The sequence below is a fragment of the Vigna unguiculata genome, chromosome 6 (genome assembly GCF_037176805.1).
Source record: "Vigna unguiculata cultivar grain cowpea cultivar isolate G323 ecotype 2 chromosome 6, ASM3717680v1, whole genome shotgun sequence".
Taxonomy (NCBI): domain Eukaryota; kingdom Viridiplantae; phylum Streptophyta; class Magnoliopsida; order Fabales; family Fabaceae; genus Vigna; species Vigna unguiculata.
This window is the reverse complement of record NC_140797.1, coordinates 47,083,012-47,102,167: the sequence shown is the minus strand read 5'-3', so window position 1 is coordinate 47,102,167 and position 19,156 is coordinate 47,083,012. Positions and strand designations below refer to the sequence as shown.

Sequence of the window (19,156 nt, the reverse complement as noted above, 5' to 3'; positions counted from 1 at the left end):
GAGCAATGTTATTTAGACAGGAAGTGTGAAAATATGCCTTGTGTTTTGAAACATGAAATAGAGTTTTCTCACAATGGTAAATAATAATTTCCTAATGCAAGATATATTCAATTTGAAAAAAATTCTAAACAATTCATCTTTAAGGGTAAAAATATGTCGTAATCAAGTTTAAATTAACAAAATTTTAGTGTAAATTGTTTAATACTTTTATGTTTTACAATACTTTTATTAGAAATGCTTTAGGAAAGAAGAGAGACTGGGAAACAAAATTGCAAGCACTTTCTCAAACATCACAGTCCATTCTCATCTTTCTAATTATAATATTTAGAGTGTAGAGTGTAATTGGTAAAAGAGTTTAACATCATCAAATAATATAGCTTTTAAACACCATAGTAATAATGACCAAGTGAACAACTTTTGGATTTTATATTTTAATTAGAAGTAAAATAAGACACGCAAAGATCGTAATCTATCCGATCATAATTTGTTTCCGAATTATAAAATAAAAATCCAATACCATTATATATCAAGATTTTTCATGACAAAGACAAAGAATCATTCTAACTTTGGAAAATGAGATTGGTTTTTAACAATGATGAGTTAGATGTTAGAATGTGAGAGTCTTTTGAGTTGAAAGTTATTATTTACCATTGGTTTGAAAATAAATTATTATTTTGGTAACCAATTATTCCAAGATATTTTATTAATATAATTTGTTAAAAAATATTTGAAACTCGCTTACATAATAACATAGAAAAAGTATTATTGGATTATACAATTATTTATGCAATTATGGAGAAGATCGAAGAAAAGACAAAAAAGTGCACCATCTTACATCAAATAATGTGTGAAGTAACTCTCGACATAGCATTAAAGCAAGACACAGAAGAGGATTGACTCATCAAGTTGTTATGTTGGTATTAAATTGAAGCATGCTATACACAAAGAAAAACACTTGCCACTAATTGGTTCCCAAGGGCATCTCCAAAAGTTAAAGATCAATAATTCTCCTAAAAAATTATCAAAACTAGAAAAACTCAATCTTATACTGTGAAAATAATAGTAAAAAATTGAATAATTCATCCTTTTTCTTTAACTTTTTGGAACGGTGTTATTACGAGCAGTTTGTATGTGAAGATGAACCTCCAACATATCCTACTGTTGCTGACATTCCACAACGTGGAATTCACTGATCAGGAATGGAATACAAGTCTATTTTCTCTTCCATATTCACCAACCATTTTTTCTCTTCGGAGTTCAATCAATATGATCAACTTTAAATTAAATTCATTATACATTTGACGTAAAAAAAAATCAAATTTACAACATTGGTTTACTTCATGTAATTATTATTATTATTTTAAATTCAAGTTGAAGTCTTATATTAGATTAAAATAAAAAATGTAAACATTATATAAGAAATAAAATATATAAATCTCGAAAGTAGTTTCAATTCATTACATGGATTGGATGAGATTTCAATCAATGAGTGGTCCACTATTGACCCGATAGCATGGTCCGTTATTGGCTCGATAACAGGTAGAATAAAATGTTTAAGAAATTTCGTTAGGATAGACTTTTTTAAATGATGGTTCTAGTACCATGTTAGCAGTAAACTTTTAAGTCTAACTCAATCTTACAAAATCGACTTGTAAGATGAGGTTTTCAACTCATTTATATATTATGAAATTATCTTATTGGGATGCGAGACTTCCAAAGATTTTAATTTGTAATTAGTTTTAATACTGATTTTAAATTTGAATTCAAAAGGAACATAAACTAATCTTTCTTCTAAGTTTTAAATGAGTTTGCAAGAGTTTTCTAATAATTATTTTTGTATATACATAATTTTAAATTGCATCGTATTGGTAATAACATGAAATATAAATAACATGATAAAGTTTATCATCTAATAATTTAAATTATGTTTTAAAATATGTAAACAAACAGAGGCTTGGAATTGGATCAGAGAAGAGGAAAGGAGCGTCAGGCTGGCTTGATGGCTGTGGTAGTCACACTCTTGATCCAATTAAAAAGCATTTCTTTTAATTACAATTAAAAATGATTCTTCTAATTTTAGTTTTTCATTTATCAAATTAATTAATTTTTATTCATATATTTTTATAAAAATTTAAATATTAAATCAATTTAGGTTTTTTGTTTAAATTTCAATTGTTAAATTATTAAACTGAATTAAATTAAAAATAATAAATTAATCTCGAAACAATTTTAGTTTTATTTAACATGAAATTGATTTTAGAAGCCTTACTTTAAAAAATAAAATTGAAGATATAAAAAATATATAAAAAAAAAATTAATGTTCTGTTAGAACATCACAGTACATAGTTTCTTAATGAGTAGCTTAAATGATTTTTAGTGAATGACATGTTTCATTTCAAACTTTTAATTTTTTTTTTCTTCCACAGTAAACATGAAACGAATTTCTTACATGGTGTTATATATTTTTCATTAATTTATTTTAGACCTACTTAATATCAGTTAAACAAGACTGTTTTTATCGTTATGTGTTTCAACAATAACAAATTAAAAAGGTTTTCTAAAGTTAAGTAACATGTAAGTTACACGTCTAAAGTATTAACCATATGAAAAAAAAGTATAATCTCTCCTTAATATACTCCTCAGATAAAAAATATAAATCTATCAAAGAACCGATGCCTTATATGAGGATAAGACTCGTCTCATATATAATAATATCTGCCTAACAACCCTATGAAAAATCCCATCAACTATATATATATATATATTTTGAAAGATAATCATAGGAGGAATTAATCTAAAGAAACTAATGAGTTATAAATTAAGATTACTAAAAATTAATTGAACTAAAAAAGTGTATAGCTCTAAAAGTTAGAAGAATGCAATAGAAACTAATGAGTTAATATTAGAATGGAATTTAAGTGTGAAATTTGTGGCATCGACACTTCAACATTTGTAAGACACGGGTCTTGTCTGAGGGTGGTGACATCTGTACTATTCTCTGTGTGCTGCAATAACTGTACCATAATGAAACTATAAAAGAGAGAGAGCACAATGACAATGGTGAATCGGTGAGAAATGGAGCAGTTTCTGTGGAGAGTTTTGCCTTTGCTAACATTCCTCATTTCCTTCCTAGTATTCTTTTACTTGCACGATTCTTACATGGCACAGTTACATCCTCTCCGAAAGGTTTCATCTAATCTATTCACTTTCATTCTTTCACATGCTTCTAGATTCATGTCTGCATAACCAGCAAATGTTTAGAATCAGTTTGAAATTTTAGCAGCTCAAATTTGGCTTAAAACTTGTGCAAAAGACGTTACTTTCTCGTTTTTTGCCACTATAGTTACTACTATTACTAGTTTGGAACTTTGTTATGATATAATCAACTGCTATGGTCTGAGAAATGTTATGTGAAGAGGTTTGAATAGTTGACTTTTTGTGCCACAGTTGACACAGAATAAGTGCAGCCTTCTTCACCATCGACATTTCTGGATAACCAGCAAACGCATTGTGACCCCACAAGGGATCATTTCTGGTTCAGGTTTTCCTTTTTCAATCCTTGATCATTGTATTTTTATCTCATTCTTTACATTTTATCCCATGAGGTTGTAAAGCAAGGTTCATGATTGCTTCTGATGGAAGATACGTGTGGTAAAATAAAAGAAAAAGCGAGGTTGTGGGAAAAGTCCAACATAAATATTTCCATTCTATAAAGATCATGCTAAAATAAAGGGTAGATAGCGAATAAAAAGGATACACTTGAGTTCAGGTGAAGATCTTAGGAATTAGGACTCACTTGAGTGGCACTAGCATCAATTCATTAATAGTGAACTGAGGATCATATTTGGTGTCAGATTTGAATTTTACATGTAAATCTTTCACCAGGCTGTCACTATTTACATGTGTTGATTGATTCTTTTATTTATGAGCCATTAACAGTGGAGATAAAAGAAGGGAAAATAATATCTGTCACTGAGGGATATGGTAAGCAGGGGAACTCTAAGCATGAAGAAGTAATTGATTATGGAGATGCTGTTGTCATGCCTGGCTTGATTGATGTGTAAGATGTGAAAATATCTTCTTGTTGTTTATATCTGCTGCTGTTCTTTAGATGCACTTTCCACATACATCAATTTTAAAACAGTGCAATAATAATTTCAGTAATGCAAGAATCTATAAATAGAGAAAGAACGAATGTGACATGATGAAGAAAATATAGTAAATTGTGCCTAAGATGGTTTGATCATTTGAAGAGAAGACCAATAGAAGCAGTGGTAAAGAGTTTTAAACCAGCAGAAGATAGCCTAATAATTATAGGTAAAGGAAGAGTGGGAAACCAAGAAAAATCCAAGTTAGAGAGATTTGAAGACTAGGCTTTCACATGACAAATCAGCATTGTTTGCTCCATATATCTGTCCTTACTTATTGTAACATGGAATATTAAAAGTGATCCTTTTCTTCATTGAGTAAAAACAAAGTATATCATGAGTAAAAATTCTAGCCTAGAAGATTTGATTATCAATATCTTCATAATCGGTTGAACTCCATATGTTTATTTTTTTATCTTGGACATGATTTCTGTCTGTTGTACTCACTCCAATTATTTATATCACATGCTTTGGCAGACATGTACATCTTGATGAACCAGGAAGAACTGCATGGGAAGGATTTGATACTGGTACAAGAGCTGCTGCTGCTGGTATGCAGATGCTATTCCTCTATTGATCTACAAATTTACTTTATGAGTAGTATTCCTAAGAAATTGACAGGACTTCAGGGGAAATCCTAATATTTTCTCCTATGCTTCTAAAGTGAATATAGATTCCAATCTTGGAACAAAGAAAACAACAATTGTTATGACTTATCAGTCCTCACCTGATGTTACTTGGTGGATAACTTCAAGAATCTTTCAATCTCTTCCTAATGATAGTTGTCCTGTTTATGTCATCTGTTGTTGATATGCATAACTTATTCAGTCTGGTTCATGTACATTACATAGATCTGTTCCAACACTGTTTCAACTTTCAACAGGTGGTGTAACTACAGTGGTTGACATGCCTCTAAACAATCACCCAACAACTGTGTCTAAGGAAACACTGAAACTTAAGGTATCAGTGATTGATCCTGTATGTGCATTTAAATTTTGATAGAAGTAATAAGTTTATCTATACAGTAAGTAAATAACTAATAAACAATATCCATCCTCTTACACTGAATTTTTTCATTCGAAGTGATAGAAGAAGGAGTTCAACTGATATATATCATTTAAAATTTTCAAGACAATTAAATATTGATCCCGTATGCATAACTGCTTATAGAGGTGTTTAATTTGGTTGGTTACTTATAGATAACTGTTGAATAAAATAATTGTTTCTTCTACTAACCTAAGTTTCCACCTGTTTCCAGCTTGAAGCTGCAGAGAACAGAATCTATGTTGATGTTGGTATGACCAGCAAACTCTGTCATAGCATACAATTATTGAGTTTCTGAGATTTTCTTCTAATGTTATACAGGATTTTGGGGTGGCCTAATCCCTGAAAATGCACTTAACACAAGTATTCTTGAAGGTCTCTTAAGTGCCGGTGTTCTAGGTTTGAAGGTAATCATTTCAAAGCTTGTGCATTACTATGCAAAGTTGCTTAGAGGTCTTCATGATTCGAAACCATCATATATCTGCATGACAATATTTATTAACTTTTGATCTGACTCTTTTTTCCCTTTTCTGTTTATAGTCTTTTATGTGTCCTTCAGGAATTAGTGACTTTCCTATGACTACTATTCACCATATTAAGGTACATTACTTGTAAACTATATAAAGTTATAGCTAGAAATTTGTTTTAATTAGTTCATTACAATTTTTTATATTTGCACACCTAGTTCCTCTTTCATATTAGCATGGCAAGGGATTGTTGCTTTGCTTGAAATAGTGTTATTGCTCGCATTACTTTTCACTCAACTATTTTAGAACGTACTTTTCAGGAGGGATTGTCTGTTCTGGCAAAGTATAAGAGGCCTTTATTTGTGCACTCTGAGATTCAACAACATTCTACAAAACATTCGGATCTTAATGATAAAGGTGGTCCCCGTACTTATTTGACCTATCTCCACTCTAGACCACCTTCATGGTAAGATGTTTTAAGACTTCATTTTCTGATTAAACTAAATGGCCACTAAACCATAAATTTATTCCAGATAACTTATTTGTTATGTTATGCTTGTTCCTTCTTGATTGATATAATGCTCTTGAAATTTGAATAAAGAATTATGAAGTGTCTTGTTTACTTTTCCAGGGAGGAAGCAGCTATTAAAGAACTTGTCAGTGCTACGAAAGACACCAGAGCTGGTGGTCCTTTAGAAGGAGCACATGTTCATATTGCTCACTTGTCTGATTCAAGTGCTTCCTTGGATCTGATTAAGGTATTGTGTGTTAGCAATGGAGTCTTGGTAATGGTTAAGATTACATATTGAAGTTGCGAATTGGTATGAGAGGTGATTTATGCATTTATGTAGCACAGGAAGCAAAAAGTCGCGGTGACAGCATAAGTGTTGAGACTTGTCCCCATTACTTAGCTTTCTCGTCTGAAGAGATACCAAATGGAGATACTCGTTTTAAGTGTTCCCCTCCCATCCGTGATGCATACAACAGAGAAAAGTTATGGAAGGCTGTATTGGTACACTTCTTCTCCTCAAATGCAAGCATTATCATACTTTAATCATTTATGATCTTATCAGTTATTTACTTGTTTTATTCTTCATTTCAGGAGGGACACATTGACCTATTAAGTTCTGATCATTCACCAACCGTGCCTCAACTCAAGCTTCTTGGGGAAGGTGACTTCTTGAAGGCTTGGGGGGGCATATCATCTTTGCAGGTTAGTGAATTACCTTGCAGTGAATTTAGACTTTCATTGCTAGTTTCCATGCTTCAGACTTTCATTGCAATTTTGAATGCTATAATTGGTCTAAAGACTAACTGAGGTTCAATTGGGAGACTTGTAGTTCGAACTTCCAGTGACGTGGTCTTATGGGAAGAAACATGGACTAACCCTGGAACACTTGTCGTTACTGTGGAGCAAGAAACCTGCAACATTTGCAGGGATAGAATCAAAGGTCACATAATTCTACTTTCCTTCTTTGCCTCTCACTTTCAATATACTATTGCAATCTAATTTTTTCATCACTTCGGACAATATTCTTTTGAACCAAGTAACTGAAACATAAATAGAAGAAATAAGAGTTTGGTCTGGACCAGCCAACAAAGGAGCTGTTTGTTTCTACCTAAGATAGCAACCTAAGAGGTTTTTGTTTGATGTGTTACTAGAATATTATCATTTGGTTGTGTAATTTTCTTTTTGAAAAGCCACTTAAAAATTTACTTGTGAGATTGTGAAATCAACGTATATGTTGTGATTTTTTTTTTTTTTAAATCTGACTAAATTCTCATTTATGTTTTAGGGATCAATTGCTGTCGGAAACGATGCTGATATTGTTGTTTGGAAACCAGAGGTGGAGTTTGAGCTGAATGAACATTATCCTGTTTTCCTTAAACATCCTGTACGTCTTGATTTTTCTTTATCTTATTATTAAACTCACTCTGTTCATGACTTTCTTTGTTCTTAATTATAATTCAAACTTCAAACTGTTATGTGGAAGCTTCTTGCTAAATTTTTCTTGTTTGACAAATTTCATTTGGGAAAAGTAGAGGCTAGAGGAACCAAATTGTTTCTCCCACCCACTACTTGAGTAAAGGAAAAAGAAAGTTCCTCTAACTGCAGAGTGTATTACTTTTTTTTGTGCTTTTAATTACTTTTCTCTTGGGAGAAACCCTTTACAGAAAAAATTCACTCCTTCATATGAAGATATAGTTTTGCCGATTTTATCAATAAATGCTAATATTTTGGCTGTTTTTCTGAATCCCATGTGTAAAACAATGATCTTTTTGGTATTTAGAGCCTCTCTGCTTATATGGGAAGAAGGTTATCCGGAAAAGTTTTGGAGACTTTTGTGAGAGGAAACCTTGTCTTTAAGAAAGGAAAGCATGCTCCTGCAGCCTGTGGTGTTCCTATTCTAGCTAAACGAATTACTTAAACATTGGTGATCCCCATAACTTTTCCAAACCCATCTCAATTTCATTTAATTCTCTCAGAGTTCCTGATGCTTATTATGATCCTTATTCGTGTTGTAGGAAGGTTTCTTTCAGATTCTAGTTTCTTTGGGGCCTAAATAAGAGATGGAAGTAGCTGATGGCATTGACCATATACCCAGCATTCTCTTTCTCGTTTACCTAGCATATTTACCATGTATTATTGCAGTTTGGATGTTTGGACAATGACATTAATGTAGTACTTGAATTTATATGTAGAATATAATTTCAAAAATAATAAAATGTTTCTGTCTTCACATATCATTTTGGGTTGGATTATGAAGCCAACACATGAGCAAGAAACATACAAACATGTTTAGATAAACACCTTGATTTATTAGTGGTAGTTTCCTGATGCTTCGGGAATTGAATTTTGTTTTTATAGTATGGTGAATTGTCAGAACCTTGAAGAACTGTCAATGGTGCCAAATCAAGTTTATCCAATGCATAGATTTTAGTGAATTTGACTGCTTTCTAAACCTATCAAAGTCTATCTTCTACAGTTTTATTTTATCTGTCCCTAATCTATTTCACTCAACATCTTATCATGTGATACAATACAACTAAATTGACAGGGAGAAGAAACACCTAGAAAACTCCTTGAGTCACGTAAACATTCTTTTCTAAATAGTCATAAAGTTGCTAATGGATAAGCATGGCTGGATTGGTGTGGTACATATCAGTCACAATAATATTGATTTTGGAACAGTCCAAAGAGGCCTATGGATACGTGTAATTGGAATAGAACATGCTCACGGATAAGCACAATAGAGATTTCTAGTTATTATTGGAGAGAAAGTATATCTGATATCTATATAATTGTAAACATTTAGTAGTACAAATAAAATAGCTATTTGTTCGGACAGTAATAACTGGTAATATTCCTTTCACAAAGACTGCAAAAAAAAGACAGAGCAACGACCTTTGGTACCACCTCTGCATGTAACTTTTATGTTGGTTACTAGTATTACACGTATCACCGAGGAATCCGACACCATCCTGTGAGGTTGCCACATGCATGATCTCCAATGCCACTGTTTGTAAGTTTGTGAATTTTTTATTGGTTCCATTCCATCTCAAAATAGTTGAACCTGAGTCCTATAAAACCAGCTTCCAGAGGAGACCACAAGCTGAAGAATCACTGAACTAACTGAAAAAAATGTTGGCGGCGTTTGCAAAAGCCATTGGAAAACCACCGGAGGAACTGATGCTTCCGGCAATGGGGTTCAACAATTCAAAAACCCCACAAGAAATTGTTGAGAGTTTTCGATCTGTGTGGCCGGAGTCTGCAGTTTACAACCTTCCACACGGGAATTTTATGGCTCTGTCCCATGAAGACGAAAGTCCAAAACACCCCAGGTAGAGATATAAAGTTTATTTCATCTATTTATCTATTTTCATTTCTGAAGCAGATGCATGCACAGGCCAAGAAATGGCTTTCTGTAAGAAAGATGTATCTGATAGTACTATAAGTTTGAAGTTGTTCTTAGCTTTGAATTCTCACCATGAGTGGTATATTCAATTAAAACTTAGCTACTATGTTTACTTCAGTGAAGCATCTACATGACTTCAAATTTTAAATTTTTTTCCTGCCCTTTGAATTGGGATTCTATTGTATGTCAAGTTTTGTTCTAATCCATTGAAAACCATCTCCTTGCAACTATTTCTCATTGTTTAGTAGGTTAACTATGTGTTGGGTTCAGGTTAGTGATTTCAGTCTCACTTTGAAGAATTGGTTCTAGTCAAAAATCAACTGGGTTAAAGTAACTTTGGGTTTAAGTAGTATTTGCAGAGGATACAAATTGTATTCTGTCTATGAATCACTTTAAAATTAATCTTAACCAAAACCAATTTTATAAATATTCAGCCAAACACACTAATTTGTAGTTGTTGTAAATGAATCAGGTCTATTGTTGTTTTGGATGATATCTTCTGCATTTTTGTGGGAGCTCTAGGAAACATTGCTGAACTTAGGCATCATTATGGGCTTCCAAGACAAGCAACAGAAGCCATGATTGTGATTGAAGCATATAAGGTCCTGAGAGATCGAGCCCCTTACCCTCCTGACCAAGTTGTTAGACATCTTGATGGAAAATTTGCATTCATCATCTTTGATGCCAGGACTTGTACTCTTTTTATAGCCAGGGTGAGGTCTCATCACAAATGGTTTTCTTTTGTTTCTTCTTGTTAGGTTTTACAGAGGGGGTTTCACCGGGGAGAACAACACCAATGAGACCTGAGCCCAACCACATAAGACATTGACACCACTCTCAACCCAAAACCTTAAGGCGTTAGGTTTATGGGTCTTGATTCTTATATAGTGCTCTACTTTCTCATTTCTGGTCAATGTGGGACTTAGACTCACACTTGGATTCCTAACAATCTCCCCCTCAAGGGTGAGTCCCTTCAACCACATTGGTACACTCCCCCTCCAGCGGAAGCATTCCCAACCACGAGTACTCATTTTCTGCCCTTTTCTGTACCGCTGTTATTCTTAACGGGACACGCTTTACCTGGAACCCTTACCTGGGACCTTTGTCAGGAAGACTTTCGATACTAGGACCATACTGGAGCATCCCCAACCACGAGTACCCCTTCTCGTACCGCCGTTCATCTTAACGGGACACGCTTACCTGAAACTCTTGCCAGGAAGACTTTCGATACAGGGACCTGCACTCGTCTCTACAAATCACTGCTGCAGTGCGAAATTAATATCTCCCAACTCAGACCTCGTATCAAAGATCCGACCGGTCAGAATGAAGAGCAATGAGTTCCGAACCTGCTGTAAAAATTTCAGCCCAATCCAACGGTGAACGAATCCGCAGCGCCGAATTTACTGCGACAGCTCTATGAAAAACGTGAACAGAATTTTCCCTCTACCTCTCCCTCTATGTGTTAGGGCTTTCAGTGTATTCTTACTCTATTGTTCTGCCTCTCTCTTTATTTTATAGCCTCCTCTCCACTAGGTTTAAGTGAGACATGGGCTTCTCAAATTTTGGGCCTTTTCTCCACATAGGAAGGGAGCCCAATACCCAACAAATCTCCCCCTCACAACTATGTGGAGATAACCGCCAAACCGGCGATCTCACAACAAACTTCAAACTTTCCTCTTGGCAATGCTTTAGTCATCATATCAGCACCATTATCATCTGTATGAACCTTTTTCAACTCCAACAACTTAGCATCCAAAGCATCACGTATCCAATGATACCTCACATCAATATGTTTGGATCTAGAATGAAAAGTTGGATTCTTACCAAGATGGATAGCACTTTGGCTATCAACAAACAATGAATAGTTATCTTGCCTAAAACCAAGCTCCTGCAAGAATTTCTTCAACCATAACACCTCCTTGCATGCTTCAGTAATAGCAATGAACTCTGCTTCTGTAGTAGACAACGCTACACACCTTTGTAGTCTTGATTGCCAAGCCACAGCTCCCCCTGCAAACTTTATCAAATAGCCCGAAGTGGACTTTCTGGAATCAATATCCCCAGCCAAATCTGAGTCTGAGTAACCCATCAAAGTAGGTTTATCACCTCCAAAACAAAGCTTCATATCAACTGTACCATGAAGATACCTCAAAATCCATTTCACAGCATTCCAATGCTCTCTACCTGGGTTTGACAAAAATCGACTAACTGTACCAACAGCATGTGCAATATCTGGTCTTGTACACACCATCGCATACATCAAACTGCCCACCGCAGATGCATAAGGAACTCTACTCATATTGGTCTTCTCAACTTCATTTGAAGGACTCTGTTTAACACTCAGTTTAAAATGAGTAGCAAGAGGAGTACTCACAGCTTTAGCATTTTCCATCTGGAATCTCTGCAACACCTTCCTAATGTATTGCTCTTGTGATAGATAAATCTTCTTTTCTCTCCTATCACGTGAGATATGTATGCCAAGAATCCTTTTAGCAGCTCCCAAGTCTTTCATGGCAAAAGACTCGCCAAGTGTCTTCTTTAACCTGTCAATTCTGGAAATATCTTTCCCAACAATAAGCATGTCATCAACATATAATAACAGGATAATAAAGTCATCATTAGAAAACCTTTTAACAAAGACACAATGATCAGAAGTAGTCTTCATGTAACCCTGCTCACACATAAAAGACTCAAACTTCTTATACCACTGCCTTGGAGCCTGCTTCAAACCGTATAGACTCTTCCTTAGTCTACACACATATTCTTCCTTGCCTTTAACAAGAAAACCATCAGGTTGCTTCATGTATATCTCTTCCTCCAAATTACCATGAAGGAAAGCTGTCTTCACATCCATCTGCTCAACCTCCAAATCAAGAGTAGCAGCTAAACTTAGCACAGTTCTGATGGATGACATTTTCACCACAGGTGAGAAAATCTCATTGAAATCAACACCCTTTTTCTGTCTGAAACCTTTCACCACTAATCTGGCCTTGTACCTTGGAAGCGTAGAATTTGAATCTTGTTTCACCCTGAAAATCCACCTAGTTTCCAATGCCCTTTTGCCCTTAGGCAATTTCACCAAGTCGTAAGTGTGATTATCATGCAAAGATTTCATCTCATCTTGCATTGCATCCAGCCACTGTTTCTTCTCTTCACTATCCAAAGCCTCTTCAAAACACTCAGGTTCTCCACCGTCAGTCAAGGTTATGTACTCATCACAGGAATACCTTGTAGAAGGTTGTTTTTGTCTATTAGACCTTCTGAGTTGGACTTGAGGTGATTCAGGTATATCACCAAGATCGTCATCATCATCATGTTCCTCTTGAGCATCATCAATTGGAACCTCTACTCCACTTCCAAACTGTTGATCATCAACATCACCATGTTGCTCATTGTCTTGAGCTTCCGTTTCAACATTCTCCAAATTGTGAGCGGGCAACCTCATCGGATTACCATCAGTGAGATTACTATCTTTCTCGGGTGTGGTCTTCTCCACCTTATCAATGTCTTCAATGGTCTGGTCTTCCATGAATTGTACATCACGACTTCTAACAAGCTTCTTCTCAACAGGATCATAAAACCTGTAGCCAAATTCATCCTCACCATAGCCAATAAAGATACATTGCCTTGTCTTTTTATCTAACTTGGATCTTTCATCCTTAGGAACATGAACAAATGCCCTGCAACCAAAGACACGCAAATGATCATAGCTAACATTCTTACCAAACCAAATTTTGTCTGGCACCTCAGTATTCAAAGCAACTGCGGGACTGAGATTAATAACATGCACAGCTGCAAGCAATGCCTCTCCCCAAAAGTGCTTAGGCAACTTTGCTTCTGAAAGCATACATGTAACCCTTTCAGCCAAGGTCCTGTTCATCCTCTCCGCTAGACCATTCAACTGAGGAGTTTTAGGAGGAGTCTTCTCGTGTCTAATACCATGCTGCCTGCAATAAACATCAAAAGGTCCACGGTACTCACCACCATTATCACTACGGATGCATTTCAGCTTCTTACCTGATTGCCTCTCAACCATAACATGAAATTCCTTGAACTTTTCAAGTACTTGACCTTTCCGCTGAAGAGCATAGACCCATAGCTTCCTGGAACAATCATCAATAAAAGTAACAAAGTAAAGTGCACCACTAAATGACTTTACCTTTAATGGGCCACAAACGTCAGAATGCACCAATTCAAGCAATTCTGACTTCCTTGAGGGAGGATGCTTCTTAAAAGATACTCTGGTTTGTTTACCAGCCATGCAATGAGAACATTTCTCCAATTCTGCATTTCTCAATCCCATAAGCACATCCTTTTTAGCTAAGCAGTTAAGCCCTTTCTCACTTATATGACCAAGCCTCCGGTGCCACAAAGATGCCTCCATATACATAGCATTCACACTGTCTTTAGCAACCAAAGCTTTAGTCCAATACAATTTAGATTGTCTCTCCCCTCTGGCCATAACCAAGTTACCTTTAGTGAGCTTCCATTTACTAGAACCAAAGTGATTGTCATAACCACAATCATCAAGCAACTGCACAGAGATTAAATTAAAACGAACATCCGGAGCATGTTTGACTCCTTTAAGCAACAACTGCACTCCCATGTTGGTTTGCAGGCAAACATCACCAACACCAATCACTTTAGACTCACCATCATTACCCATCTTCAACACTCCAAAATCACCAGAAGTGTAAGATGTGAAGAACTCCTTCCTAGGTGTAACATGCAGTGTAGCACCACTATCAATAATCCACATGCTCTCATCAGATACAAGATTAACGGACTCAAAGTCACGAAGAAGAACAAGATCACCATCTGTAGCAGTAGTGACACGATCATCATCATCATGATCATTCTCTCTCTGTTTGCCCTTCTTGTCTTTGTTCTCCTTTTTCCACTTAAAACAGTATTTCTGAATGTGTCCAGTTTTATGACAAAAATGGCACTCTAAATTCTTGTATCTTGACTTGGACTTGCTCCTACTCTTCTCTCTACCACCTTTATGTTCCTTTTTCTGACTTCTCCCCCTAGCTTCTGTAACAAGCATCTCAGACTGAGATGAAGAACCATGTGCCTTCCTTCTCATCTCTTCATTAAGAGCACCGCTCTTTGCCATCTGAAAAGAAACAACACCATTCGAGGCAGAGTTCGTAATTGAAACCCGAAATACCTCCCAAGACTCTGGTAGAGTATTAAGCAACCATAATCCCATAACTTCGTCATCAAACTTTATGCCCATTCCTGACAATTGATCTAGGAGCCCTTGAAACTCATTTAAGTGATCAGAAATAGAAGAATTCTCCCTGTACCTCAAATTCATCAAGCAATTTAACAAATACAATTTATTATTGCCCGACTTAGAAGCATACAAAGACTCAATCTTCTCCCACAAAGCTCTGGCATGTGTCTCATTAGCAATATGATTATAAACATTATCTTCAACATATTGCCGAATAAAACCACATACCTGTTGGTGCTCAAAGTCCCATTCTTCTTCAGACATAGAATCTGGCTTCTGTGTAGCAAAGACCGGAAGATGCAATTTCTTGACAAATAATAAATCTTTCATCTTGCCCTTCCACAAATGATAATTTGTACCATTCAAAGCAACCATCTTTGCATTTGCCTCCATCATTCAAGCAAGTAAATATAGCCCAACCAAGAGCTCTGATGCCACTCTGATGGGGAAAACAATAACAAACAATATACCAGAGAATGCAGCGGATATAATTTCCCCTAACTTGCAAGAATCTATGAGGAGCAATAATCAAAGAGCAGCAATAATAAACCACCAAAAGCACAAATAAAGGCACCAAGATTTTTAACGTGGAAAACCCCTCAAATCAAGGGTAAAAACCACGAGTCGTCCAGACCAAAGAAATAGCTTCACTATGATCAACAAGAGTACAAAAGAGTCTTAATCAATAGCACAAATTAGTGCCAACACCCAACCAAATAACAAAGCAACAAAGCTTTCAAATAGAGAAGAACAAGAGAGGAAAACCTCTACAAATCACTGCTGCAGTGTTAGGGCTTTCAGTGTATTCTTACTCTATTGTTCTGCCTCTCTCTTTATTTTATAGCCTCCTCTCCACTAGGTTTAAGTGAGACATGGGCTTCTCAAATTTTGGGCCTTTTCTCCACATAGGAAGGGAGCCCAATACCCAACAACTATCAGATAAGACCACTTGTTAGGTTTTACAGAGGGGGTTTCACCGGGGAGAACAACACCAATGAGACCTGAGCCCAACCACATAAGACATTGACACCACTCTCAACCCAAAACCTTAAGGCGTTAGGTTTATGGGTCTTGATTCTTATATAGTGCTCTACTTTCTCATTTCTGGTCAATGTGGGACTTAGACTCACACTTGGATTCCTAACACTTCTTGCTCTACAATGTCCAGGAACTTAAGCCTCTTCTTCTACATGGATAGTTTGCTAGTGTTGTTTCTGACATGGTTGTTGCATCTTAGGATCGTGATGGAAGTGTAGAATTTCAATGGGGAATGGCAAGAGATGGATCCTTAATCTGTTCCGATGACCCTACAATCATCAAAGAGGGATGTGGACAAGCTTGTGGAAATTTTCCTCCCGGTTAGTTTAGCTTTTCTTAGTTTCCATTCTCTAAATGCTCTCAGCTTTCTACTTTCTCAATTCAGATAAACAAAAAATGCACTCTTTGGAGACTCAAGTATAAACAAATCTAAGCTCAGATATAATAGATATTAACTAGTAGTTTTAACCAATTCAATGAAACAATCTCTAAAATACTCCTCCTATATCAGTAACTTTTCTTTCAAATTGAGACAGTATTATTCTCATTTGAAACTAATTTCACATAATCAAACTCTTTCATCAATTAGCATGAAGGGGAGTTTATCTGGGAATGAAGTTCTTTTCTTAGATGTGATTAAGAAAACTAAATAAGGTTAACTGGCATTCAGAATTAGTATGAATTGGATATCTTTTTTTTCTTTATTCGGACTCTGATAGAGTACACACTCAACACCAAAGCTGAAACCTTAAAGAATTGCTCTTTCCAACATCATTGTTGCTCCCAAGTAAACACAGATTGCATTGTGATTTTCATTTACTTGTTGAATTTAAATGCAGGGTGCATTTTCATCAACGGAAGTGGCTTGACAAACTTTGATCATCCACTGCACAAAGTTCGAGGTGTAGTGCATGAAGATGACAGCGGAAATATCTTGAGCGTATATTTTCAGGTGGATTTGTACACAAAGATTCCCAGCATTCCTCGCACCGGAAGTGCAGCTAACTGGGCCGATGCTGCTGCAGCTGCTGAAGTCAAGGGAGAATAATAATCTGATCACTCTACTAAAAAAAAGTATAATCTAATTCAAACTTGGTATAACAATAACTAAGAAGTTCTGTTTTTGTATCCATATCTAATGAGGGGAAAAGAGCATTAGCCATTTCATCCTCAAGTAATAAGATTTGCAGTGCAGACACAGCAAAATCTTCTACCGTAGTTCCTAGCTAAAGTGTGTTGCTTCTATGTTAGAAAAGAATCTTCAGTTTTTCTGTAACTTTATAAGCAATACCCGTTTCTTTAATTCAGTCGCTTCTTTATCTTTCCATAAATCTGACAATGAAACTATTTACCAAGAAACTTGGAAACACATATTATTGTTATTGCATATGATTAAGGTTGCAACTTGTACAGCATAAACTTTATTTGACTATTATGCAGAGAACATTAACATGTTCCGACAATCATGTCAACAACAGACACTAGTTAGTTTTTGTTTTGGTATCCGTGGTTACAAGGTTGAGGTTGATATTTGATGAGTGTTACACCACAGAATCCAGTTGGGGTGTGACAATAGAGAGGTTTACAAAGTAGAGGACCCTTTCTCCCACGTCCATGCATACCTGCACCACCGGGGTTTGTATCTGAAGGTGGAGGGAACCCTCTGGCCTCGGAGGAAAATGCCATACTTAGAAAAAACAAAAATGCCAAATATTTTGTGAATATTGATATGGCCATTTTTAGGTGCCTTCATGCTTGTGAGTGCCAAGTGTTTAAATACTAAAGGGTTGAAGTGAATTGCAGAGTTGGAGGGGTATGAAGTTCAAGATTATGGGTAACAGAGAAATTGCTGTCACGGTACTTGTGTGACCAAAATGACAAACGTATATGTTTGAGATGTTTCTTTGTGTATTGACAAAGAATTTGTGCTAATATATTATTTATTTATTTATTACACCTGTAATTAAATAAGTTATTTAAAAAATAAAATGATAAAATTATTATTTTAATTAAAAAAAAGTATAGGACTACATAAATATATAATACTAATACATACCTGAAGATAATTTAATTTAAATAAATAAATAGAATTAGTATATAACTGAAAATAAATATAAAGTGGTGTGGAAGGTAAAAAAAAATTAACTAATTAAATAATATTAACTTGATATAAAATAAATATAATAATTGTAAACAAAGAGATAATAATTAAAAATAAATTAAATAAAAGTACATAAAATAATATGTAATTCAAAATAAATAAAAACTTATAAAATATAAATAAATTTATTAAGATTAATAATAAAAAAAAACTTAACCTAATTTTCCCTTTAACTTTTGGTTGGAGCAACTTTAAAAAGTTTATCTTTTTTTTCCATCATTTGTCCTAAATTCTTTCTCTCACCATTTCTTCCAATTTAGGGGTTTATATAACTCATTAATTTGGCCAAGTCATTATGACTTTTATCTAATGAAAAGATAAATCTCATCTCTTCTTCATTTTATTTCTTTCCTATTTTCTTTATTATTTCTTCTTATCTCTTAGAAACTTACATAATATTCTTTTTTAATATATATATATATATATATATATATATATATATATATAATTAGTTAATGATTATTTCTTTATTTTTATTATTATTTTCATTTTATTTAGTTATAATATTTAAATTACTTGATTTGTTTTTTCATTCTTTAGACTTTATTTATATAATATAAGATATTTTTATATGAATTTAATGATAGAAGTAAAAACACATTTTTATATTTATTTTTAGGTAAAATAATAATATTAATATTTAAAATAGATATATTTCGAAAAAGAGATTTTCTCTTCCATCCGCATACACAATAAATCACCATGAATAAAAGTAGTAAGTTTGAAATTTTAATGGTTATATTACAATATATGTTTGGTTAAGATATAATAATTGTTGAACATTTTGACTTTATTATTTAGAGTATATTTATGAAAATTGTTATCTAAGATCCCAACATTTTATGAAAATTTACTTAATGGTAAAAATACAATATAAAAAGATTTACCACATTCATTGTCATGAGACAAAGTTTTAGATCATGTATTATATTATGCATTAGACATATTCTAACTATCATTACATGACACTTTCGATTTAAACAAACGAAAATATTGTATGATTAGATAAACTTGTCTGATAATGCATTTGTTTGATAAATATAAAAATTGTTGTCTGAAACTTCTTTAGAATTAACACAATGGATAAGTGTTAAACATTCAAAGTACAAATAAATGATGTACATAAAATATAAACAGTA

The 19,156-nt window shown here is 34.4% G+C and overlaps 2 protein-coding genes across 2 annotated transcripts; both read left to right on the top strand.

Moving 5' to 3' along the window:
• The first annotated feature begins 2,964 nt into the window (after positions 1-2,964).
• Positions 2,965-8,407, top strand: LOC114187881 (allantoinase-like). The gene is made up of 16 exons (XM_028076276.2): positions 2,965-3,186; positions 3,448-3,541; positions 3,940-4,060; positions 4,626-4,699; positions 5,032-5,108; positions 5,407-5,443; positions 5,514-5,599; positions 5,733-5,792; positions 5,980-6,125; positions 6,291-6,417; positions 6,516-6,671; positions 6,762-6,872; positions 7,000-7,110; positions 7,456-7,554; positions 7,951-8,094; positions 8,186-8,407. Exons 1-15 carry the CDS (start codon positions 3,076-3,078, stop codon positions 8,086-8,088), a joined length of 1,548 nt encoding a protein of 515 aa, XP_027932077.2. The 5' UTR covers positions 2,965-3,075; the 3' UTR covers positions 8,089-8,094; positions 8,186-8,407.
• Positions 8,408-8,986: 579 nt separating this feature from the next.
• Positions 8,987-17,159, top strand: LOC114187882 (stem-specific protein TSJT1-like). The gene is made up of 5 exons (XM_028076278.2): positions 8,987-9,183; positions 9,254-9,502; positions 10,049-10,289; positions 16,056-16,176; positions 16,696-17,159. Exons 2-5 carry the CDS (start codon positions 9,303-9,305, stop codon positions 16,902-16,904), a joined length of 771 nt encoding a protein of 256 aa, XP_027932079.2. The 5' UTR covers positions 8,987-9,183; positions 9,254-9,302; the 3' UTR covers positions 16,905-17,159.
• The last annotated feature ends 1,997 nt before the right edge of the window (positions 17,160-19,156 follow it).

Bases quoted from the DNA above. Each gene is read 5' to 3' on its own strand.
- LOC114187881 (XM_028076276.2), top strand. From the start codon at position 3,076: ATGGAGCAGTTTCTGTGGAGAGTTTTGCCTTTGCTAACATTCCTCATT. The intron at 6,418-6,515 runs GTATTGTGTGTT...TATGTAGCACAG, and splicing joins CTTCCTTGGATCTGATTAAG to GAAGCAAAAAGTCGCGGTGA. The intron at 6,873-6,999 runs GTTAGTGAATTA...GGAGACTTGTAG, and splicing joins GGGGCATATCATCTTTGCAG to TTCGAACTTCCAGTGACGTG.
- LOC114187882 (XM_028076278.2), top strand. From the start codon at position 9,303: ATGTTGGCGGCGTTTGCAAAAGCCATTGGAAAACCACCGGAGGAACTG. The intron at 9,503-10,048 runs GTAGAGATATAA...TAAATGAATCAG, and splicing joins GAAAGTCCAAAACACCCCAG to GTCTATTGTTGTTTTGGATG. The intron at 10,290-16,055 runs GTGAGGTCTCAT...GTTGCATCTTAG, and splicing joins GTACTCTTTTTATAGCCAGG to GATCGTGATGGAAGTGTAGA.